Here is a 25561-nt window from a genome sequence, read left to right as displayed (position 1 = left end):
AAGTGTCCCCCACCCAAGGTGTCATGGTAAGTTTCCAAAATAGCTCGAGCTTCTACTTCAAGAATGCATCGTTTGATTACTTGGTTAGCACATAATCTCCATAAATGCAATGTGTAACATCCCAAAATTTAAAACACTGGTAATGGGAATGTGAGAAATGAGACATGATTGATAAGCACAAGATGTGAGTAAAGCATGGAAACCCATAATGGGACGAAACCGACTTTATCGGGTCTGTAGGGGTAAAACGGTAATTTTGAGAAAAGTTCTCAAAAATTCCCTAAAAAGAGGAAAAGGTGGAATTAGGGGTTTTTGAGTCACCTATGATGTTTTAGGAGTGAGAATGGCCCAAAATAAATTTTGGTGAAAATTCCCAAAAAAATAATTATTTCTGGGAAAATAGGGAAAACTAAAGGAGAATTAAAGTGATATAATTATTTTAATTACCTAAGGACTCCAAATATTCAAGAAAAAATATGGTTACACTCCCTAGGAATATATATGAATTTATAAAATTGTTTCCAAGCATTGGAAATGTAGGAAATAATTTATGGGGAATTTACTTCTGAATTCCTATCGGTAAAAACCTGATTTCGGAGAAAATGTGAAATAAATACCTAGAGGTCTTGAAAAATTCCCAAAACTTTCATATCACACTTTTGGAATAAATAGGAATTTATCATGAAAAGAAATAGAATTTTTGAAGCCCTTATATATTTTTTCTAATAAGGGGCAAGAAATTGGGTATTATGTGACCAAATGATTTTTAAAATTACCCTAACCAATTCCATTGCTTCCTAATCAGTTTTTACCATGTAGTTAGCATCCAAAAAGGCCCAAATTCATGACCATCATGACCAAAATAGCTGGCTTGTGTGCTGGGCAAATTTTCAACCATTGGATCAACTCATTTTGGCCAACTTATGCACTTAATTTTGGGATAGAAATAGCTTCCCAAGAGCAGGTTTTAAGGCAGAAAATGAGGTTTATAAATACCCCCATAATTCACCCAAAATTCATGCAAAAATCTAGAAAAATAGGGGAGGTTCTGCACAAATTTTTCTTGACTTCCAAACACCATTCAAATTACTTCCAATCCAAGGCTAATCATCAAGCTTTAATCCAAGACTCCTTAAGGTATCTTTAGGCTTTAATTTGATGCATTTTCAATGGCCAAATCATGGCTTAAATTGAGGAGGAAGTGCTATTCCATTTCTGTTATGCTGGAAGTTCTAAGAGAGGATAGCAAATTGAGTATAAGCTTGTATCGTTGATGTTTGGTGCTGTTTTGAATGGGTTATGGAAGAAATTACCCTAGGACCTATGACTATTCAGGTCAGCCAACTCAAGAACTCAAGGGTAGGAATTGTTTCAATAATTTTTAATGGTTCCAATGGATTTAAAATGTGATTTTGTGTAGGATTATGCTATGAAAGTATGTTTAAATTCATTGGAATCAAATGTAGAAATTCATAAACCTAAGGGGAGGTGTTCGGCCATCTAAATTCATGGACTTATGATTGGATTTTGATGGTTTTGATGCTTCCATTGAATTCTTTGGGTGTTTTTGTGTAGGGTTATGTGGAGGAATTGAACTTGGAAGCATTAAAAATCAAAGTTGGAAATTTTGACATCTTCCCTTATAAAAATTCGTTTCTGTTTTGACCAGAACTTAAGGAAGGGATTTGATTTTGTAAAACTTGATTTGATATTTGAATTCTACATGAAAAATCATATAGGAATGGCCAAGAAGGTTTCTTGAATCCAAGGAAAAACAATTAGACCAAAAATCCAAAGAAAAAGGGTTAATGTTTAAGTAATGTGGAATGTGTTTGAATAATTGTTGAATGATTGGCATTGGTGTTGGTTTGATCGGTACCTTGCCAAATCCTCAAGAAAACATCTTGAACTTAAAGGAAATCAAGGACCAAGTACCAAAAGGTAGCATTGAATTACATTTGATTGCGTTCTTGCTTACATTGATGTGTTAATGTGTATGTGTGCAATGTGTGCCATGATGTGACTAAGCTTTATTGCAAATGTTGATTGCAATGTTTGAATTGTCTTGCCTTGGAATTATGTCTACTAAATATGTGTATGATAGCTTACTTTCCATGACATAAAAGCATGAACACATAAACAAGATAAATGCACAAAAGCATTACATGTAGTGTTTGCAAGAATGCATGATAATTGTGATTCTGTGCTACTGGGATTTCTTTGAGATCTCACCCTTATGTTTAACACCATGTAGGAGGAAGTTCAAGTAAGGGCAAAGGCAAAGAATTTGTCCCAGAGGCCTAATGAAAAGTTAATGTACCCTAGTATAAATTTTGGAACTTGTTATGTAATATTATGACTTTGAAAATGTTTGTTGGATAATAGCTCCTAATGGGAGCCAAACATGTATGCCTATGTTTAAACATGTTAAGGTATAGTAGACTGTATGTTCAAGCATGTGTTAAGTCTCAAATGATTAAGAATAGGTAAAAGGTTAAGAAAGAACCAAAACAAGTATAGTTGGGGAATGAACTTCCCCTAGAAAGGATCAAACTTGGTACATATGAAAGAAATAGCAAATGTTTGAATCTGGACTTGAAATTTGGTAGACTTATAGATTACATTTTTTTCTTTAAATCAAGTGGTAGATCATTGAATTTGGAATTTTGTGCAAAGAGTTATGCCCTTCCAAACTTGGACAAAAATACTGAAAATTCCAGAATTCACCAAATGAACAGTGCATAATTGCGTGGAAACTGGCATTGATATGTGAGAAATTGGTACCTATGAATATTTTTCCTATGTAGAGCATTTCATAAGCTTCACGTGAGACTTAGAACCACTCTGTTTTGATTTTTCTACATTTAGTTATGATTTTTTTCAAAGTTGACCTGATTTTTAGGGGTTACATGAATAGTAACCAAAATCAAAATTTTAAATCTTGGATTTTACCTACTTTGAGCATCGTGTAATGATTTTGAATGGTTCCAAATAATATATAATGGGGTTTAAAATGAAGGTGTGACATTTTTGGTATCAGAGCAAAGGTTCTGGAGTGTCTTTTATATGTACTGTTCGGTATGGTAATGTAATAGGATAATGCATATTTGATTGTGTGTGATGTGTTACATCATGAAGGGTGTGCATTGGACTAACCTTGATGCAGGATATGGCTTGTTGTGAGCACGATTCTCCTGGGGGTATAGTTGATCAAAGAGGGCTAGGGAAACAATACCCAGACTAGTGCCACCCATATGTTCCTGACCCCGATGACCCGACTCCACTACCCGGATATTATCAGCCTCTCTGGGAGGTAGAGGATATAGTTCCCAAGGTAGACTCCAACGGTAGCAAAAGGTTAAAGGATGATGAAACCGGGAGCACTGTGGGGCCTAAACCTAACCCGGGCGAAGCGGGCCCTAGTGGGATGAAGCCACAGCCTATCAGAGTAGTGTGCCATGGTCAGATCTTAGAGAAGGACCTGCCTCCGAAGAAGAGGCAATAGTTAGTCACGAAGGAGCTGCACACCTATCAGGCTATTTTTGAGGAGCTCTGTGAGCTGGGGAGGCAGATTGACATCTCCTAGAACTAGTATGGGTATATTTATATGGACTATTTTTACTACGTATGCCTGTTACATAATGATATCACTGACCAAGATGAGGGAGAGATGGATGAGGAGATGTGGGGATAGCCTTAGTTGACACTTTGCCAAGGACCCATGTTTGGCAGGATCAGATCCAGTTGGTTAGTGACCGTTCCAAGCAAGGCGCCTATGAAAGCTTTGATCAGATCCTAGATGAACTCGAGCTTTTTATTACTTCTTATTTTGCTTTCTCTCCCATGTCTTAAGTGGATGACTATCTATGTGACTTGGATGATCTATGTTTTGGATGCTTATACCTAAAACCTATCTATGTAAAAATATGAAGCATAGCTTCTTAGTATAAAATATCTTGATGACTAAGTAATAATCTTATTCCTCTGTTCCTCTCGTAGTAACAAGTTAAGTAAAATGGTGAGAACCTGAAGAGAAACACAACCAAGGGAGGCGGTAAGAAAACCTCCCATTGACCCGATTCAATTGGTTATGGACCGACTAGAGGAACAACAAAAGGTGATGTAAGAAATTCAGGTAGCCCAAGCCCGCTAAAACCAGGAACGCGATGCTGCCATAGCAGCCACAGTGACAGCAGCGATAGCACAGCTGTAACAGGCCAGGCCAAGAGTGGCCGAGGCACCACAACCAGCTCAACCTCAAGAGCCAGCAGCTGAGCGGTGCGACCTGCAAGGTATCCTGATTCACTAAGGCAGTGGATCAAACGATTCAGTGGACAGAATCCCCTGAGCTTCACTGGGACACTGAATGTCCAAGTGGCTGAGGATTAGATTACTCGGCTAGAGAAGATTTTTAATGTGCTTGAATGTTCCTCTGAGAGGAAAGCTCAGATGGCTATCTATAAATTGGAGGGCGAAGCTGATCGTTGGTGGACAAACACCGAGATGATCCTCCAGGAGAATGCAACCCCTATTATTTGGGAAGTGTTCAAGGAACACTTTAATTTAAAATACTTCCCACTATCAGTAAGAGACGAAAAGGAGGTGGAATTTCTGATGATTCAACAAGGTCCTCGAGAGTCCTTCGATGAGTACCTAGACAGGTACATGAGGCTCTCTCGTTACTCTAACTACCTCTAACTCCGCAATGATGAGCGGTGGAAAACAGAGAAAATGGTAAGGGCACTAAGGCAGGAGCTGAGGGAGAAGGCAGCCCCATGGCAACTTGAAAAGTTCAATTAGGTAGTGGAAGCCTGCCAGATAACTGAAAGTAGCTTGAACCACCAGGCGCTAGTCAGGGCCGCTCCTAGACTAGAAGGACCAGCAACAAGGGGCAAACCAGAGAAGACTTCTTCCGGAGGAAATAGGAAGAGGTGAAAGCCTATGTTTTCCAAGAAGTCTAAGCGAGGAGGAGGGGTAAGGCAAGGAGGAAGTAGCACTACGTGCCAGACTAAGGAATGTAGCACCTGTGGCAAAAACCATGGAGATCGACCATGTTTGATGGGTCAAAATGTGTGCTTCTGATACGGTAAGCCAGGACACTATATAAGGGAGTGCCCTCTTAATGTGGACGGCTCGAGGCCCCAAGCTCAAGGGAGGGTCTTTGCCCTCACAAGGGAAGAGGCTAATAAGTCACCTGAGATGATACAAGGTACGATACAAGTTAATAATTACCTTGTGCATGCTACGTTTGACTCGGGTGCTAGCCACTCTTTTGTTTCATATGAATGCGTGAAGCACATAGGCCTTGTTGTTAACATATTATTATATGATCTATGTGTGGCTACTCTTACGGGCACTAAAGTTTATACGTCTGATGTTTGCCTAAATTGTATTGTCTGGTATGCCTACTGTTGCACTACACTTTACCTAATATGTATGCCTTTTCATGATATTGATGTGATACTTGGTCTGAATTGGCTATCTACCCATAATATACTCCTTGACTATAAGAATAGGACTTTGATGTTTCCTCCTCATGAGCTAACCCCTCGTACTGAGGTGAAACTAAACTTGATCACGGGAGCCCAAGCTGGGGATTACCTAAGACATGGCTGTCAGGGGTATGTGGTATTCTTCTTTGTACATGCAGAAATGGAAGAAGGCATAATAGAGATACCTGTGGTATGCAATTTTCTGGAAGTCTTTTCAACAGAAATTAGCAAGTTACCTTCGGAGCGAGAGGTAGAGTTTGCAATTGACCTGTTACCTGGAGCAGGGCCGATTTCCAAAGCCCCTTATCGTATGGCTCCAAATGAAATGGCAGAATTAAAGAAGCAATTAGAGGAGCTATTAGAAAAGAATTTTATCCGAACCAGTGTGTCACCATGATTACCAGGAACTCAACAAGTGACGATTAAAAACAAGTACCCACTACCTAGAATAGACGATTTGCTAACCAACTAGCTGGTGACACAGTGTTCTCCAATATTGACTTGAGATCAGGTTACCATCAACTGAGGATTAAAGCAGAGGACATCCCAAAGACCGCTTTTTGAACACGGTATGTGTAACACCTTACGTTTGCAACCTTATATTATGCCAAGTTAAGATATTCGGAAGCGCAATTTAAGGTTACCGGGTTGAAAAACCTGAGTTTAAAAATTTGTTCTGAGTGCCAAAACCATTTGCTCTGATACCATAAATGTAACACCTTATGTTTGCGACCTTATATTATGCCAAGTTAAGATATTCGGAAGCGCAATTTAAGGTTACGGGTTGAAAAACCCAAGTTTAAAAATTTCCTTTCCCGCATTACTATTCACTGTAACCTTAAACTTGCATAACTTTGGAAAATCATAACTAGTTCAAGAAAAATCGAAACAAGGTCGTTCCAAGTCTCACTCGAAGCTCTTAAAATTATATAAATGTAACACCTTATGTTTGTGACCTTATATTATGCCAAGTTAAGATATTCGGAAGCGCAATTTAAAGTTACCGGGTTGAAAAACCCGAGTTTAAAAATTTCCTTTCCCGCATTACTATTCACTGTAACCTTAAACTTGGCATAACTTTGAAAAATCATAACTAATTCTAGAAAAATCGAAACAAGGTCGTTCCAAGTCTCACTCAAAGCTCTTAACATTATCTATCAAGAAAAAATGACCTCAGATTTCAATTTAATCAGAAACGCATCCGATTTTAATTTCAAAAAGTACTGTTCATTTGGTCATTTTTCTATTTTCCAAGATTTTTTCCTAACTTCGGAAAGGCATAACTTCTTACACAGAGCTCCGATTATGACGCTTTACCACTCATTTTAAAGGGAAAAATAAGATCTATTTGAATGCTAAATTTTAGGGAAAATTTCAACTATTTGACTAGGGTCTTCGTTGGTCAAAGTTTGGTCAAATCTAGATCACTTTTATCCCCCTTTTTCACTAATTCCAGCACCATTTCGTTTTTCACTATAAGCATACCATAATCACATATAAAGGTACTCTACCATTAATATACATTCAAAAAGGCTATCATATCATGCATTCAAGATCAGAATATGCTTACATGGCTTGAAAGAGAAAGGTTTAAAACCATATAATACAATACATAACTCATAACTTCCTCAAGCCATGATTATTTCTTTTCCCTTCTCCTTGGAAGTAGTGGCACCTAGGATATCATGTTATAGGAGGAATGAGATTTCATAGAAATCCCAGTAGCATTGAACATACAATCATCAAGTCAACATGCATAAGATGTCATGCTACATGCAGTAAAATAACATTGCTAGTCTTTATGCCATGCCATAACCATTCTGTATCCATGTCATCATATCATGGAGCATATAATCATTCTGGTCAAAACTCAATCATGCAAGAGTCAAGGCATACATTGCAAGGAGTTCACATCATCTGTACATAAACATTCTCATGGCACATAAACACACATAGCAGAAACACCAAATGCAGGTCAACAAAATAATTGCAAGTTCACGCTACCTTGGTTCCACGCTTACTGTTTCCTCCTTGTTTTCTTGCTTGAGGTCCTCCTAGGTTTCCAGAAAATTGCCTATCAACCATACGGTAAGGGTATGGTAAATTCCATATCCAGTATACAATTCTTTCTCAATATAAGACTACCCTTGTGCCTTTCAATTTATAATTTCTGTATACCTTTCCTAATCCTTTGACTTTGGTTTGACCAAGCCTTAATCCATGATTAATCATGTTTTCTTGGTTAATCATTAACCCTTAATCCTTAATCCAATATTTAATTAAGGTCCTCAAGTCACATAGTCATTAGTACAACATAATCTTCTAAGATTAAGTCACTAATCCCTTATGGATTAATCTATTAATCATTCTCTAATCAGCATGATTAACCTTTAATCATTCCTTAATCAACATGATTAATCATAATTAATCATCCTTCAATTAGCATAACTAATCACTAATTACTAATTAATCAGGGTAGCTAACCTTAATTACTTACTAATCTTTAATCAAATAACATGATTAATCTTAGCTATTACTAAACCATAATTAATCAAGGTAATTAATCCTAATCTTCCTCAAATAAATAATTAACTAAAAATAATTAACACTTAGGGAGGTAAACGTACCTTAATTAGCTCTTAATCAGCGATTAGAGGTGTCTAACTTTGCTTTCTCCCTTTCTCTCTCTTCTTTCTTCCTTTCTCTCTCCTAGAACTCAAGAACACAACATTCCCTCACTAGCAAACCTCTTTGGCCGAATTGTTCATGAGACCAGGGTTTTTATAGGCTTTGATTTTTCAAAATTCCAAAAATGCCCTTCGGGAAAAAGATGCGATCTCAGCCGTCCATTTTTTTCCACTTTACACATGGACAAATCCTAGAGCACACACCACAAGCAGTTGACACATGGATGGACACCTATTCACCATGTGATTTTCATGTGGAAATAAAATATTATTTTAATGTTTTGTCTCTTATTTCCCTTTATGCCCTTAAACAATTTGGAAAATTCCAACTTTGTCCTCCCCCTTTATTTTTGGCCGAAATATTACTCTAAATATAGGGAGAAAAATGACTCATCCAATATTCAGTGCAATCCACTGATTATTTGTGTATTTTCGGTCCGATTTTCCAACAATCCTGTCCAATTTACTGTCACAAAATTTTGATTTCAACACCTCCTTAAATTCCCCTCATTCCAAGGGTATTCCATGATTTTTCTCAAGTTTTACCTCCCTCTATAATTTTCTAAATTTTATTTTGTCAAAAATCAATATTCTACTGATAATAATTCGGTAATAAATATTCTTTAAGCTAACCTCTGTACATCCAAAGGTGGGAAGTAATTTTATAAATTAGGATAATATGTCACATAATTTATCCCTATTTTTCCTTGAATTTTTTAGGCCTTTATATATTTTAAATAATGGAAATTGGCTAATTTTCCTTAATTAACCAAAAATTCTGATAATTACAAATAATTCTCTGATAAATTATTTTTAATCCTATATTCACCTTCTAAGCCTCAAACATTATTCTGTACCCTCCTTTCTATTTTTCATGATTTTTTGGGTATTTTTAGGAATTTCGGACATTATTTCCAATACTGCCCTTTTTGACTGATCTTTTCAAAAATGACCATTATGTCCCTATCTGATTTTTGCTCATAGCCTGGATCCTCTACCAGTCTACTATACTATTTGGCCTTAGTCAGTCTCAAATCATTCATCAATTAGGATAAAATTATCAGGGTGTGACAGTATGGGCACCACGAGTTCTTGGTAATGCCTATCGGATTAACGAATGCCCCTGTAATTTTCATGGATTACATGAATAGGATTTTTAGCCATATCTAGATCAATTTGTAGTGGTTTTCATTGATCATATCTTAGTATAATCCAAGTCACTAGCAGAACACGAACAACATTTATAGATCGTCCTAAGTATTTTGAAGGAAAAATAGCTATATGCCAAACTCAGCAAGTGTGAGTTTTGGCTGAATAAAGTAAAGTTTTTGCGTCATGTGATTACCCAAGATGGAGTAGCAGTAGATCCCAATAAGGTGGAAGCAGTTCTAAACTGGGAGCAACCAAAAACAGTAACAGAAATACGAAGCTTTCTGGGATTGGCAGGTTACTATAGAAGATTTATTAAAGATTTTTCAAGAATTGCATAGCCCCTCACTAAACTTACATGTAAGAACCAGCAATTTGTGTGGGATGATAAATGTGAGGCTAGCTTCCAAGAGTTAAAAGGAAGGCTGACCTCGACCCCTGTGTTGATAATTCCTAATCCAACCCTACCATATGTTGTATATATCGATGCTAGCAAGCAAGGATTGGGGTGTGTATTAATGCAGCAAGGATGAGTAGTCGCCTACGCTTCACGACAGTTAAAATCTCATGAAGAGAATTATCCCACTCATGACTTAGAATTAGCTGTAATAGTTTATGCCTTAAAAATTTGGAGTCATTATCTATATGGGGCAACCCTTGAACTATACTGTCACCATAAAAGTCTCAAGTACTTGCAAGATAAAAAAGAACTAAACATGAGACAACGGCGATAGATGGAGTTGCTCAAGGATTATGATTACCAAATAAAATACCATCCAGGTAAGGCTAACGTTGTAGCTGACGCCTTGAGCCAAAAGTAGTACAAGTAGCGTTCCTAATGATTCAGGAACGGAAACTCATCGAAGATGTCAGAGATTGGGAAACTTTGTTCCATATGAAACTAATGATCCAGAAAGTATAAGTGATAAGAGCAAAAGCCCAGCTGATAGAACAAATCAGAGAGGCCCAAAAGAGTGATCCGATAGCCAATACACTTTGGATTAAGCTAACAAAAGCTGAGGATGATGTGATCGAGGTGTCATCAGATGGAATATTGAAGTATAAGGAACAGGTATATGTTCTGGAGTCTATCAGGCAACAGCTATTGGAGGAAGCACATAAGAGCAAATATACGATACATCCGGGAATGACAAAGATGTACCAAGACCTCTGACGTATGTTTTGGTGGCTTGGCATGAAGAAGGACATAACAGAGTATGTATCTAATACCTCACTTGTCAAAAGGTCAAAACAGAGCATCAGAGACCGTAAGGGCTTTTACATCCTCTAAATATTCTGGAATGGAAATAGGATAGTATCTCCATGGATTTCATCATGGGGTTACCTCGTACCTTATCTGGATATGACGCAATATGGGTGATTATTGACTGATTAACGAAGTCTACCTATTTTTTGGCAATAAAGAAAGATTACGAACAAAAAAAACTTACCATGTTATATATCAAAGAAATTGTGAGATTACATGTAGTGCTAGAGTTGATTGTATCCGACTGAGATCCTCGGTTTCTATCCTGATTCTGGAAGGCACTGCAGCAAGCAATGGGCAGCAAGCTGAGCTTCAGTTTAGCGTATCACCCACAGACGGATGGTCAGACAAAGCGAACCATATAAACACTGGAAGATATGTTGAGAGCCTATGTGTTAGATTTCAAAGGTGACTGGTATAACTATCTTCCATTAGCAGAATTTGCTTACAATAACAGTTATCACTCCAGTATACAGATGGCTCTGTATGAAGCTTTGTATTGTTACAAGTGTAGATCCCCACTATGTTGGACAGAATTAGGGGAGCGAAAGCTATATGGGCCAGACTTAGTCGAGCAAACAACTGAGAGGATAAGGTCGATTAGACAGAAACTGCTCACGGCCCAAAGCAGACAGAAAAGTCATGCGGACGTTTGGTGAAAGTCTTTGACCTTCGATATAGGAGACCATGTGTTCTTGAAAGTGTCTCCGATAACGGGAGTAGGAAGGTCTTTTAAATCGAAGAAGTTGTCACCAAAATACATCGAACCTTTCCGAATTATGTCAAAGGTGGGACCGGTGGCATATAAAGTAACCCTACCCCCGAACCTTAGTCAGATACATGATATCTTCCATGTATCCCAGCTAAAGAAGTATCAACCAAATCCCTTTCATGCTTTGGAATATGAAGATATAGCACTGCGAGATGACCTAACTTGGGAGATCAAACTAGTAAATATCATTGATTATCCAGTAAAGCAGCTGCGGCAGAAATCCATCCCAATGGTCAAAGTCATCTGGGAGAATCTGGCACAAGAAGAAGCAACCTGGGAGAAGGAAGACGACATGAAGGATAATTATCCCGAACTCTTCGAATAAGGTATATTTTAAATTTCGAGGACGAAATCTTTTTTAAGGGGGAGGGAAATGTAACATCCCAAAATTTGAAACCTTGGTAATGGGAATGTGAGAAATAAGACATGATTGATAAGCATAAGGTGTGAGTAAAGCATGAAAACCCATAATGGGATGAAACCGACTTTATAGGGTCCCTAGGGGCAAAATAGTAATTTTGTGAAAAGTTCTCAAAAATTCCCTAAAAATAGGAAAAGGTGGAATTAGGGGTTTTTGAGTCACCTATGATGTTTTGGGAGTGAGAATGGCCCAAAATAAATTGTGGTGAAAATTCCTAAAAAAATAATTATTTCTGGGCAAATAAGGAAAAATAAAAGGGAATTAAAGTGATATAATTATTTTAATTACCTAAGGACTCCAAATATTCAAGGAAAAATATGGATACACTCTCTAGGAATATATATGAATTAATAAAATTATTTCCATGCATTGGAAATGCAGGAAATAATTTATGGGGAATTTACTTCTGAATTCCTATCGGTAAAGACCTGATTTCGGAGAAAATATGAAATATATACCTAGAGGTCTTGAAAAATTCCCAAAACTTCCAAATCACACTTTTGGAATAAATAGGAATTTATCACGAAAAGAAATAGAATTTTTGAAGCCCTTAGCTATTTTTCCTAATAGCGGGCAAGAAATTAGGTATTATGTGACCAAATAATTTTTAAAATTACCCTAACCAATTCCATTGCTTCCTAATCAGTTTTTACCATTTAGTTAGCATCCAAAAAGGCCCAAATTAGTGCCCATCATGACCAGAACAACTAGCTTGTGTGCTGGGCAAATTTTCAACCATTGGATCAACTCTCTTGGAATTTGAGTCAAAGCATATGTGGCTAGGATTGCCCTCTCATTTTGGCCAACCTATGCACTTAATTTTGGAGCAGAAATAGCTGCCCAAGGGCAGGTTTTGGGGCAGCAAATGAGGTCTATAAATACCCCCATAATTCACCCAAAATTCGTGCAAAAATCTGGAAAAATAGGGGAGGTTCTGCACAAATTTTTCTTGACTTTCAAACACCCTTCAAATCACTTCCAATCCAAGGCTAATCATTAAGCTTTAATCAAAGACTCCTTAAGGGATGTTTAGGCTTTAACTTGATGCATTTTCAATTGCCAAATCGTGACTTAAATTGAGGAGGAAGTACTGTCCATTTTTGTTATGCTGGAAGTTCTAGGACAGGATACCAAATTGAGTATGAGCTTCTGTTGTTGATGTTTGGTGCTGTTTTGAATGGGTTATGGAAGAAATTACCCTAGGAGCTATGACTATTCAGTTTGGCCAACTCAAGAACTTAAGGGTAGGAATTGTTTCAATAAGTTTTAATGGTTCCAATGGATTTAAAATGTGATTTTGTGTAGGATTATGCTATGAAAGTATGTTTAAATTCATTGGAATCAAATGTGGAAATTCATGAACCTAAGGGGAGGTGTTCGGCCATCTTAAATTCATGAAATTATGATTAGATTTTGATGGTTTTGATGCTTCCATTGAATTCTTTGGGTGTTTTTGTGTAGGGTTATGTGGAGAAATTGAACTTGGAAGCATTAAAAAACAATGTTGGAAATTTTGACATCTTCCCTTGTAAAAATTCATTTTTGTTTTGATCAGAACTTAAGGAAGGGATTTGATTTTGTAAAATTTGATTTGATATTTGAATTCTACATGAAAAATAATGTAGATATGGCCAAGGAGGTTTCTTGAATCAAAAGGAAAACAATTAGACCAAAAATCCAAAGAAAAAGGGTTAATGTTTAAGTAATGTGGAATGTGTTTGAATAATTGTTGAATGATTGGCATTGGTGTTGGTTTGATAGGTACCTTGCCAAATCCTCAAGAAAACATCTTGAACTTAAAGGAAATCAAGGACCAAGTACCCAAAGGTAGTATTGAATTACATTTGATTGCGTTCTTGCTGACATTGATGTTTTAATGTGTATGTGTGCAATGTGTGCCATGATGTGACTAAGCTTTATTGCAAATGTTGATTGCAATGTTTGAATTATGTTACCTTGGCATTATGTCCACTAAATATGTGTATGATAGCTTACTTTCCATGGCATAAAAGCTTGAACACATAAACAAGATAAATGCACAAAAGCATTGCACGTAGTGTTTGCACGAATGCATGATAATTGTGATTTTGTGCTACTGGGATTTCTTTGAAATCTCACTCTTATGTTTAACACCATCTAGGAGGAAGTTCAAGTAAGGGCAAAGGCAAAGAATTTGTCCCAGAGGCCTAATGAAAAGTTAATGTACCCTAGTGTAAATTTTGGAACTTGTTATGAAATATTATGACTTTGAAAATGTTTGTTGGATAATAGCTCCTAATGGGAGCCAAACATGTATGCCTATGTTTAAACATGTTAAGGTATAGTAGACTGTATGTTCAAGCATGTGTTAAGTCTCACATGATTAAGAATAGGTAAAAGGTTAAGAAAGAACCAAAACAAGTATAGTTGGGGAATGAACTTCCCCTAGAAAGGATCAAACTTGGTACATACAAAAGAAATAGCAAATGTTTGAATCTGGACTTGAAATTTAGCAGACTTATAGATCACATTTTTGTCTTTAAATCAAGTGGTAGATCATTGAATTTGGAATTTTGTGCAAAGAGTTATGCCCTTCCAAACTTGGATAAAAATACTGAAAATTTCAGAATTCACCAAATGAATAGTGCATAATTGCATGGAAACTGGCATTGATCTGTGAGAAATTGGTACCTATGAATATTTTTCCTTTGTAGAGCATTTTGTAAGCTTTACGTGAGACTTGTAACCACTCTATTTTGATTTTTTCTACATTTAGTTATGATTTTTTCAAAGTTGACCCGATTTTTAGGGGTTAGATAAATAGTAACTGAAATCAAAATTTTAAATCTTAGATTTTACCTACTTTGAACATCGTGTAACGATTCCGAATGGTTTGAAATGACGTATAATGGGGTTTAAAATGAAGGTGTGACATAGTGGATCCTAAATGTAGTAGGAAGCTTCACTCCTAGGCTTCTGAATCTGGAAAGTAGTCAGGTGAGAAGGGATTAGACCAGTAGCAAGGTAGTTCACTAAATGAACAAACCATGATGAAGAAATAGACAATGCACATAGAGATTGGTCAAGGACTAAGTCACAGATAACATCAGAATCCAATACTTCCCTCGTCTGTAGTGGTAGCCTACTCAAGTGATCTGCTATATGGTTAACATTACCATCTCTATCTTTCACTTCCACATCAAATTCTTGAAGTAACAACATCCACCTTAAGAGTCTTGGCCTCGATTGAGATTTTTGGAATAGATACTTTACTGTTGCATGATCTGTAAACACAACCACCTTAAAATTTATTAGGTAAGGTCTAAACTTATCCAGTTCAAAGACAATTGCAAACAATTCACTTTCAGTAGTGGTGTAGTTTCTTTGAGCTGTGTTTAGAGTTTTAAAGGCATAAGCAATTACTTTAGAAATAGAATTATCCCTTTGACCCAACATTGGCCCCACATTTAGATTTAAAGCATCACAAGAAATTTCAAAAGGAAATTCCCAATTGGGAGAGGTCAAAATAGGAGGGTTAACTAGCCTTTTCCTCAACTCATCGAAAGCTAGCTCACATTCATGATCAAATTGAAAATCAACATCCTTTTGCAACACTTTCGAAAGAGGTAAAGCAATTTTATGGAAATCCTTGATGAATCTTCTATAAAACCCTATATGTCCTAAAAAGGATCTCAACTCTTTCAAGTTGGTAGGATAGGGTAAAGAAGAAATCACCTCAATTTTGGCTTTATCTACCTCTATTCCTTTATTAGAAGTCAAATGTCCTAGCACAATGCCATAATTAACCATGAAATGGAATTTTTCGTAATTCAAAACAAGCTTTTTCTCAATACATCGTGCTAGAATTTTGTCAAGACTTTGTAAACACTCATCAAAAGAATTGCCATAGACAGTAAAATCATCCATGCACATATCCATGATTTTTCAATGAACTCAGCAAAAATGGATACAATACATCATTGGAATGTGCCAGGTGCATTACAAAGACTAAAAGGCATTCTTTTATAAGCATAGGTTATGAATGGATAAGTGAAAGTAGTCTTATCTTGGTCTCTAGGGTCTATAGGGTTTTGGAAATAGATGGAATACCTATCTAGAAAACAGTAGTGACTCTTCCTTGCTAATCGTTCAAGCATTTGATCAATAAAAGGTAAGGAAAAGTGGTCTTTCCTAGTAGCCTCATTCAGCTTCCTATAATTAATGTAAACTCTCTATGAGTTTTGCACCTAGTTAGGGTGAGTTCAATGTTCTCATTTTTTCCTATTATGATCCCACTCTTCTTATTCACGACTTGTACTGGTGACACCACTCGCTGTCAGAAATAGTGTATATAATTCCAGCCCTCAAAAGTTTGTTTACCTCCTTTCTAACCACATTAGAGATTAGAGGACTCAGTCTCCTCTGGTTTTGTTTAATTGGCTTGGAACCCTCAATCAATAGAATTCTATGGGTGTAAACAGTAGAATCAATTCCCTTAATATCAACTAATTGCCAACCTAAAGCCTTCCTATTTTTTCTAAGTACGCTTATCAAACTAGACTTTTCACTTTCAACTAAAGAACTAGAAATTATAGTAGGCAATTTACTTTCATCATCAAGATAAGCATACTTATAATTGGGGGTAACTCTTTAAGTTCTAAAGTTGGGGGCTAGACAATCGAGGAAATTAGAGTAGGAAAATCAATAGAGTGAGAGAAACTCCCCTTTGTTGACTCTTGAGAAGTGCACTTGTCAACCTCATTTAGATTTATTAATCTTGCCTCAGTTCCCTCAAATGTTGCACCAAGCTCAAGTTGGTCTACAGTAACAAGAAACTTGGGTTGGCTCACCTCCATACCTAAACCATTATTTGAGATTAGATCATTCAAGAATAGTAAAGTATGGGGTGCAGTTTTAGAGTGTGAATGATTTAGAGGTGAGTTAGAGAGTGTTAGCCCTTTAAACAAACTGTCCAAGACATGAGGTGGTGAAGCAATTAAAGTCTGAAGTTTAGTTGGTGAAACAAGGTGCTCAGGTCGTGACCTCACTTCACAGAGGCCACCTGATAAGTCTCATTATTTGCATATATTTCTAGCCCTAAACTCATGCTTTTGCCATTTAGATCTGTATACTTTGGGTATAATTAGCTTCCATTGTGCATAAGAATTGGTGAGAGGAATTATGAGGTTTTGCAGGTGTTTTTGCATGTTTTTATATGATTTTATATGTGTGTACTTTTGATCCCTGCTTTGGTATGAATTTCAGGAAGTTTCAGTAGCATTTTCGCCATTCTGTTTGAGGCGCCACGACTGATTTAAGAAGGCGCCACGACTGATATCCAAAGTTACTCTCAGTCAAAAGCGCCGCAGCAAATGGACAAAGGTGCCATGGCAGACGAAAATTTTCATAAAGCTCAGGATCACTAATTGAAACGACGCCGTATAGGACAGGCGCCGCGGCGGATGGGCAAAGGCGCTACGGCGGATGACAAAAAATTCCAGATTTAAATGCAGAGTCACGCGCTTCAACCAGGGAGAGACCAGATTTAGTTCTTTATTCATCTCCAGACGCGATTTTCTTGTTCTCTCTGCCCTCTCTCAATTCCTTCTTCCATTTTTGTCCAAATCCATCATTTTCTACCGATCATCCATGAATCCTTCATCAATTCTTGCTGTTTCTGCTCCACTCCAGAGTATGAGTAGCTGAATTCTAAGTTCTTCTAGCAATGAAGCTGACCTGAGTTCATAGAGCTGAACAAGGAGTTGTTTCAGATCTATTTTCCACTTTCTATTCTAAGATTCATTTGTTTCAGTTGAACAATTGTGATTAGAATGAAGGTTGAGTGATTAGATTTATGTTTCTTGGAATTAGATCTGATTGAACATGCAGATGGGAGTTGTGTCCTTGATTCAGTTGAGTAGAGGATTCTCTGTTGATTTGTAGATCTAATTTGTTTTTACTTGGACTGTTGTTCTGTAAATCTGAATTTTGATTGAATAAATTGATGAGTCATAGTTGTGATCATCCTTAGAGAATTGCAACTTACTTCTCAAGTGTTCTTGTCAATTGATTTTCCTTCTCACCAGAGCAAGACAATGAATCTAGTAAGATAGTTGTTTCTGATATGTGATTAGAGAGATTTGAGCAGTAGCTAAATCTATCCATTTAATTGACATTAAGAGACTCCAAATTATAAGATTGAACAAGGAAGGTTGGATAAATTGCTAGGGGAACTACTATCTCTTATCTGAATCTCATTTGCTTTTTACCTTTCATTAGATTTGTTTCTTGTTTTGATTTCTCTTTCCTGAAACTCAAGCTTTCATCTTGGTAATTTGATAATTAAAAGTGAATTGTTAAGAATTGAATTACAACTTAAGGCTCCTTGAGAAGAATGACCTAGGTATTGCCTTACTTGCTGCATTTCCCTAGTAAAATTTTGATCACCTAGCGACAAGGTTTATCAGTGTACCACCTTGACCATGAAAATCCTATCCACCATTACCCTCGTTTGATCCTTCAAAACTTTCTTGCCGTGGATCATTGTGCCCAAGAATGCTTGACCATTAGCAACACGAACAGTTGAATCTTCAAAGGTCCACATAGAGAGCACACAGCATTCTATTGTTTTTGACAGGGTTAGGGCTAGGGTCAAGGTCAGACACTGTCAGTTGCTGCATCTGATTATTACTGCCCTTCCCACTTTTCATCATAAGTAAACCCTAAAACATAAAAAGAAATTAGTTAAGGCAGATTAAATAAGTTTAAATGGATAAAATGAACCTTTAGAAGATTTGAGAAGATGTGTGATTATTACCTAGGAAGGTTCAAACACTCGGGCATCTAGAATCCAGTCGTGCACATCATCATCATGGCCTATTGAAACTTGGCATCAAACTTCTCACGTATCTTTTGCATCTCCGCCTTGTGTTGCTCACTGAGTTTAACTCAAACTCTCTCTGTTTCTTCCTGCAATCACTAGTCAAGCTCCTCTTTAGATACCATGTTAACAGAGGATAGTCCAGTGCTTCTTTGTGAACCAGGGTAAAAGAACTATTTAATGCCAATCCCTTTAGGGGCCCTTCTGACTCTACTGGGATGGTTAACCGTTCCAATGGCAGTGGCTAAGATATCCATCCATCCATGAGGAACAAATGTACCTTGGGATAATTACTCCTCAAGTGTATTCTATAACATTAAAGCAACAAATTCAATTTAACATAATTTAAAAAAGCAATTAATAAAGCATAATGCATAAATATTACTTACAATCCTCTCAGCAACAGCAGCAGACTCTGGAGTAATATATTGACCCCTTTTAACCCTCACCGCCTTCTATTTTTCCTAGCAAGAAGGACGCTCAACGGGTGTAATGTAGCCAGCAGGATCTAAAGCAGTAGCCATTGGTGCATTCTTTTTTTGCTCCTCCATCATACTTCTTTCCAACCCACCATACGCTACACGAGAATGGTATGTGGGTACACATTCTGCTCAGATATTTGCTTATTCTTCTTACTCAGTGCCTTTGACAATGAAACAAATTCAACAAAGTTAGTTTATTTAAATAAAATATAAATTGATTAAAAACTAAGTTTGAAGAAACTAACATGAAATGCAGGGTCTTCACGTTGCTTCACAAACCTCTCCCATGCCTCATCACTAACAAAAGAGTATCGATCCTTAGGATGCTCTCCTCTTCTTTTTCCACGAATATTCTCTCTTCTAAACATGGATTTAAAATCCCTCCACCATTCCTCGAGTTACTTAAACAGATGGTCTCTTATATCCTCAATTACAAGAATATCAAATGTTAGCTGCAACACAATATAATAGAGTTATAAGTAAATAAGTAATTATAATTAAAAACAAATAGAGAAAAGAATTTGTAATGTACCAAAATATCCTCCTAAATCGTTTGCTTCAAATCTTCATCTATCATCCTCCAATTAAGAATGTCAATCCCAATCTTACTGCATGTGAGATAACCCATATAACTAGTAAATTGAGCCCCTTCAGGACCTACCATCATCAAACTCTACTATAATCAATGTTTGCAAATCCGGACCAAACCAGCCGATTCAAGCCAAAAACTGACGAGTCGATCACTTGTCTAGTCTAGTTTATCACCTGAATCAGAAAAATCTCAAACTGGTGTGAACTGTCCAAACCCGGTATGAACTAGGAATAAACAGGCCAACCCATTGGGTTAGGTGACTTAGCCCAGTGGCTTGAAAAAGTAAACCGGACGGAGAAAAACCAGGCAAATATAGAGCCTAGAGAAAGAAGAAACACAAAAATAAAAGAGAGACCACTGCCTGACTCTCGTTTTACAAGTTTACCTTTTGCCTTGTGCAACTACAAGTCAATGACTTGATCTATTCACTTTCCTATGAGCATCTCTGGAACGAAAGTGAAGAGATGTGGACTGTGGAGGTATGAAAATGAAGAATGGAAGTAAAGAATTTGAAACAAAGAAGAAAGAGAGAGAACTAGAGAAAGAGAGCAAAAAGGAAGGAGGAAAGAAGATAACTGAAAAATGCAAAGCCCGCCATGACTAACGGATTCAGACTTTAAAAAACGTGAGAAGTCTGGAAATGACAAAAACTAAGAGAGATATTTATATTATAAAGCATCATTTATTAATATTATGCATTGTTCTCTAGATATATATCGTTTATTTTATATACATTATTGATGGAAAGAAATTTTATATATATATTATTATAATTACAAAATAAGTCACATATTATTGATTTTATTTTTATATGTAAATATTATGTATTTATTATTATTTGACATTTGCTTTTATATCTTATCTTTCCTTTTATTTAAAATAACCAATATAAATTTGAAAATTTATTATTTTAATTAACACTGGTTTAACCCTGATCTGACTCACTAACCCTTAACCCACTATCTCAACCGGTTCAGTGATCGGTCTGGTTTTCAGTACCTTGACTATAATCCTCATGGGATCTGTGGTCTCATCACGTAAAGCCAAATGCCTTATACGGGTTTATCCTCTACCCTTCCTCTTGGTAGTAAAGGAACTGTCGTCGCTAGAACCTTGTTGACCAAATCTGTCCATTTCCTATTCAAAGAATAACCAGTAAATGTAAGAATAAGAAACATCAAGTAAAGTTAACATAAAACATCAAGTATATTTAACAAAAAACATCACATTATGAATAAATGATAAATATGAAATGAATTTAATAAGAAACATCAAATAATTTATTTAAGCCTTACAACGATTATCCTCCTAAATTTCTTCACAATGATTATCTCTAATAGCATAGTCATCATCTGCCAAATCTAATTCAACTATTTTAGGTCGGGTACCTGTGAAGGGCGGGGTTTCATCAAGATTAAACTCCGAGTCACCGTTATCTCCACCAACTCCTTGCCTTTTACCTTAGAACACAATAGATAATTTCTTCCTTGCAAGATTGGTAACATAAAACACTTGTTTCGCTTGACTTGCTAAAATAAGTAGCTCATCTCCATATCCAACCCTCTCAAGATTGACCGAAACAAATCCAAATTCTTCATCTACTTGCACTGTATTACTATTAACCTGCTTACATTTGAAGACGGGAACTTTAAACTTGGTATAGCTAACCTTTATATCTCTTCTATTACTCCATATTAGGACATTAATGCCAACGTTGGATTTTTATCTTTTGAACTAGCAAAATGAATAACCATTTATGTCATATCCGTCCCAAAACACAACATCAAAACAAGGCCCTGCAGCTAGCCTCTATATTGTCTTAGAAGGATTACCATTCTTTAACACTTTTTACTTGAACCACTCTATAAATGACTTGTTATGCTCATTAGTTAGTTGCATATCGTTCTTTCTTGGATTCAAGTTCTTCAGCATATTCTTGTGAGCATTTAAGTAAGGCAAAACTTCATCTATGTTGTTTAAAATATATAGATGTGCCTGCATTACAACTTCTCTTGACATAGCCTCACTATGACAGCTTGTGTTCTCTTGCTTCTTCCTATGATCATGTCAAGATTGAGCAAGTCCAACTGCCTTACCCTATCAAGATATGCGTTACCAAACTCAACTGCCTTCTCAGCTACATATCTCTTAATAATTGATACCTTAGGCCAATAAGGATTCTTAAAGTACCCTTTTAGGCTTTTCATATATCTCTCAAATGGGTATATCCACCTTAAACACACAGGGCCACAAAGTCTTATCTCTCACACAAGGTGAGCTATCAAGTGGACCATAGTGTCAAAAAATGATTGAGGAAAGTGCATTTCCAATTGAGAGATGATCACATAACCTTTATTTTCTAATTCATCTAACTCAGTAGGATCAATAACTTTACTGCAAATGGCATTGAAAAGCATACAAAGTCTTGTAAAATAGTGCTTCTCACATCATTTTTCATAATACATTGAATAGCGAGTAGAAGTAATTGTTGCATCAACATGTGACAATCATGAGATTTTATCCCTGTTATCTTCAAATCTTGCATTGAAACAAGTTTGCTCAAATTAAAAGAATAACCTTATGGCACCTTAATGCTATCTACAATACCATTGAAACTTGTTTTCTCTTCTTTTGATAATGTATGCACAATTGGATGTAAATAAGCCCTCTTACCCTCTCTTTCTTGTGAGTGGAGGAGTTTTCTTATTCTAATTTTGACTAAGTCCTATCTTGCATTGATTCCATCCTTAGTCTTTTCACTTATATGTAGAAGTGTACCAACAGGGCTCTCACACACATTCTTCTCCACATACATCACATCTAGACTATGCCTCACTTCAAGACTTTGCCAATATGGAAAATCAGAAAAGATAGATCTTTTTCTTCCATATATTCCTCTCACCAGCAATCTTCTTCTTCTTTTTACCGAAGACCATATTAATTCCCCCTATCTATTGATAAACTTCTTCTGCAGTTAATGGTATTGGAGCCATTTGATATTCTTATGAGCCGTTGAATGCCTTCTTTAACCTACGGTAAAGGTAGTGCCGACTAAGAAACCTTCTGCGACCAAGGTAGACCATCTTCCTGCCATGTTGAAGTTGCATGTAGTGAGTGCCTTCTTCACATATCGGACATGCTTTATGCCCCTTAACACTGTATCTTGACAAATTTCTATATGCTAGAAAATCATTTATCATAGTGAAGATTATGACACATAAATTAAAGGTCTCTTATTTATATGCATTGAACAGATCAACACCTTCTTCCCATAATTTCTTTAGATCCTTAATCAAAGGTGCCAAATACACATCGATATCGCTTTTTGGCTATTTTTGGCCCTGAGATCATCAAAGATAGCATGATATACTTTCTTTTCATATATAACCAAGGAGGCAAGTTGCAAATTACAAGGAGCACCGGCCAAGCACTGTATGTGCTACTAAGATTACCATGTGGATTAATTCTGTCTGTACAAAGCCCTAACCAAAGATTTCTTGGCTTACTACCGAATTGAGGAATTTTTTATCTATTGTTTTTTATTGAGGAGAATCTGCTGGGTAACGAAGCTTTCCATCACATATTTTCTCATCAAAATGCCATTCAAGTTCTTTGCTTCTGTGGCATTAGCAAATAGACGCTTAAATTGTGGTATTATTAGAAGATACCACAAAACCTTCAATGGACATTTGGTCATCTCATTATAATCACCATCATCTTTCTTAACTTTGTATCTTAAAGTCCCACATTTATGGCACTTATTCAACCCTTTATACTCATTTTTGAACAATATGTAGTCATTAGGGCACGCATGTATCTTCTCATATTTCAAACCCATCGGACACAATTTTCTTTGCCTCATACATTCGTTTTTGAAGTGAATTCCCTTTTGAAAGAATATCACTCAACAATTTAAGCAATTCCGTGAAACTAGCATCGATCCAACCATTTCTTGCCTTCAAGTTCATCAATTTCAAATAACTCCATTGTTCTACAGAGTCAATAAGCATAGTTGTAATTACTTTTTAAAATTAAATTATGTAATTTCTAAAACGATGGTTATATATAGTGAATCAGTGAAAATGTTGAGCGAAATATATAATCAGAGAAACATATATAAGTTTTGTAAAATAGTTAATAATAAATTATTTTTATTATTTTGATCAAAATCAAAACTATTCTTCATAACATATTTCAACATGCATAAAGTTTTATAAAAATTTTAAAATAATTTAATATAATTTCTTTTGAAACATTTAGCTTGCTTCTAATTTAATGTCATAGAAAAAATAAAATTAGATTTGTATATAAAATTTAGCTTTTGTAAAAATAAATTAGAACACATACTTAAAGAAATAAATTTTTGTAAAATTATTATTCCCTTTAGGTCCTCCTCTATTCTAATTTTCCCCATAACAAATCCCAAATTATTTGAAAAATAGACAAATCAATCAATCAACCAAACCAACAATGTAATAAACAAAGATAGAATAAATTTGAAGAAACATAACAAATAAAACAAGAGTAACAATTCAATTTCAAATCAATTCAATAAATAAAAATTGTTAATGCTAAAACTTCTTAATCCAAAACGGGAACACAAATGATATCCATTTATCATGAAATTTTAAACAATACTTTATCATCAATCAAAGTTCATAACAAAAAAAAAATTTTACTAAACACTGAACAGATTATTTATTAGTAAATTCTCAAGTTTATTACAAAAATACCAAAAATTCGAAATTGAGGTTTCTAATGCCATATGTTTCTAATGCCATATGTAGGAAGGAATTGAGGTTTTCTAACACCAAATGCCACCAATCAGCACCTCAGGCATATAAAAAAAGGCAAAATAAACGATCCAAGACATCTAAAATGTAAAACTAATCAATCCATTTGAAATATAATAGATTTTTATGGTCAAAGCATCCAAGAAATGAAGAAAAAAAATGAAAAGAATGAAAGAAGAGGATACTCACTCAATGGAGACGATTCAAATACAAGAATATGGGCGGCGAAGATGGCGTTGGACGGCGACAAGCAACCATAAGTGAAATGGAGGAATTTAAACGGCAGGAAAGAGGAGGAAATGGCTGGTAATGGCAGTTCAGTGGTGGTAGGACTGAGGAGGACCACGACGTACTGATATAAAACTGTGAAAATGTGAAAAACAAAACCCTATTGTAGTATATTTTAAAACTTTCAATGGCGGTTACTTAGAAAACCACCATGGAAAGTACTTTTAACGGCAGTTAAATAAATAACCGCCGTAAAAAGTACTTTCAACAGCGGTTTCCTAAATAACCGCCATGGAAGTGAAGAGTCACGTCTTTTATTTACAAAAATGCTATCGTCTTTTTTTCACGGTGTTTTTCTTCTTAACTGCCATTGTTTTGCGTCGTTATATGTAGTTTTTCTAGTAGTGATACATCCACACCATATTGTCACATCCAGTAATATGGCATTTACGGAATAGGAATATTTCTAAATAATTAAGGGTCAAAAATGACAAGGAGAAATAGAAGAATTTTGGTGGAAAATAATTATTATAATTTTCTAAGCCAATTATAGAAAGTTTGACTAATTAAGGAAAATTGGTCAAGAATAATTATGGAAAAATACTTTCGAGTCTCAGAAAATTAAGGAAAAATAAGGACAATGTTCCTTGAGAATTATATGGGATTATAAAATTGGTTTTATGACCAATTTGCCTTTAGAGAAATTACAAAGGAATTTAAGGGCAATTTAAGCTAATTTAAGGTCTTTATTTGGAAAATTCCAAATAAATATATTTATGGAGGATAAAATCCCAAGAAAATTCCTATGATGTCCCAAAG

At 35.9% G+C, this 25561-nt stretch overlaps 2 protein-coding genes across 2 annotated transcripts; both read left to right on the top strand.

The window, feature by feature from the left end:
• The first annotated feature begins 5436 nt into the window (after positions 1-5436).
• On the top strand, positions 5437-5889 carry LOC114730075 (uncharacterized). The gene has a single exon (XM_028917102.1). The coding sequence runs from the start codon at positions 5437-5439 to the stop codon at positions 5887-5889; it is 453 nt and encodes a 150-aa protein (XP_028772935.1).
• A 5485-nt stretch (positions 5890-11374) lies between these two features.
• Positions 11375-11692, top strand: LOC114730074 (uncharacterized). The gene has a single exon (XM_028917101.1). It carries the CDS (start codon positions 11375-11377, stop codon positions 11690-11692), a length of 318 nt encoding a protein of 105 aa, XP_028772934.1.
• Positions 11693-25561: the final 13869 nt, after the last annotated feature.

This window comes from Neltuma alba, unplaced genomic scaffold, assembly GCF_004799145.2.
Source record: "Neltuma alba isolate B1F8T4 unplaced genomic scaffold, ASM479914v2 tig00012706_pilon, whole genome shotgun sequence".
NCBI lineage: Eukaryota > Viridiplantae > Streptophyta > Magnoliopsida > Fabales > Fabaceae > Neltuma > Neltuma alba.
Note: the sequence above shows the minus strand (reverse complement) of the source record. Positions and strands in the feature narration are given on the sequence as shown.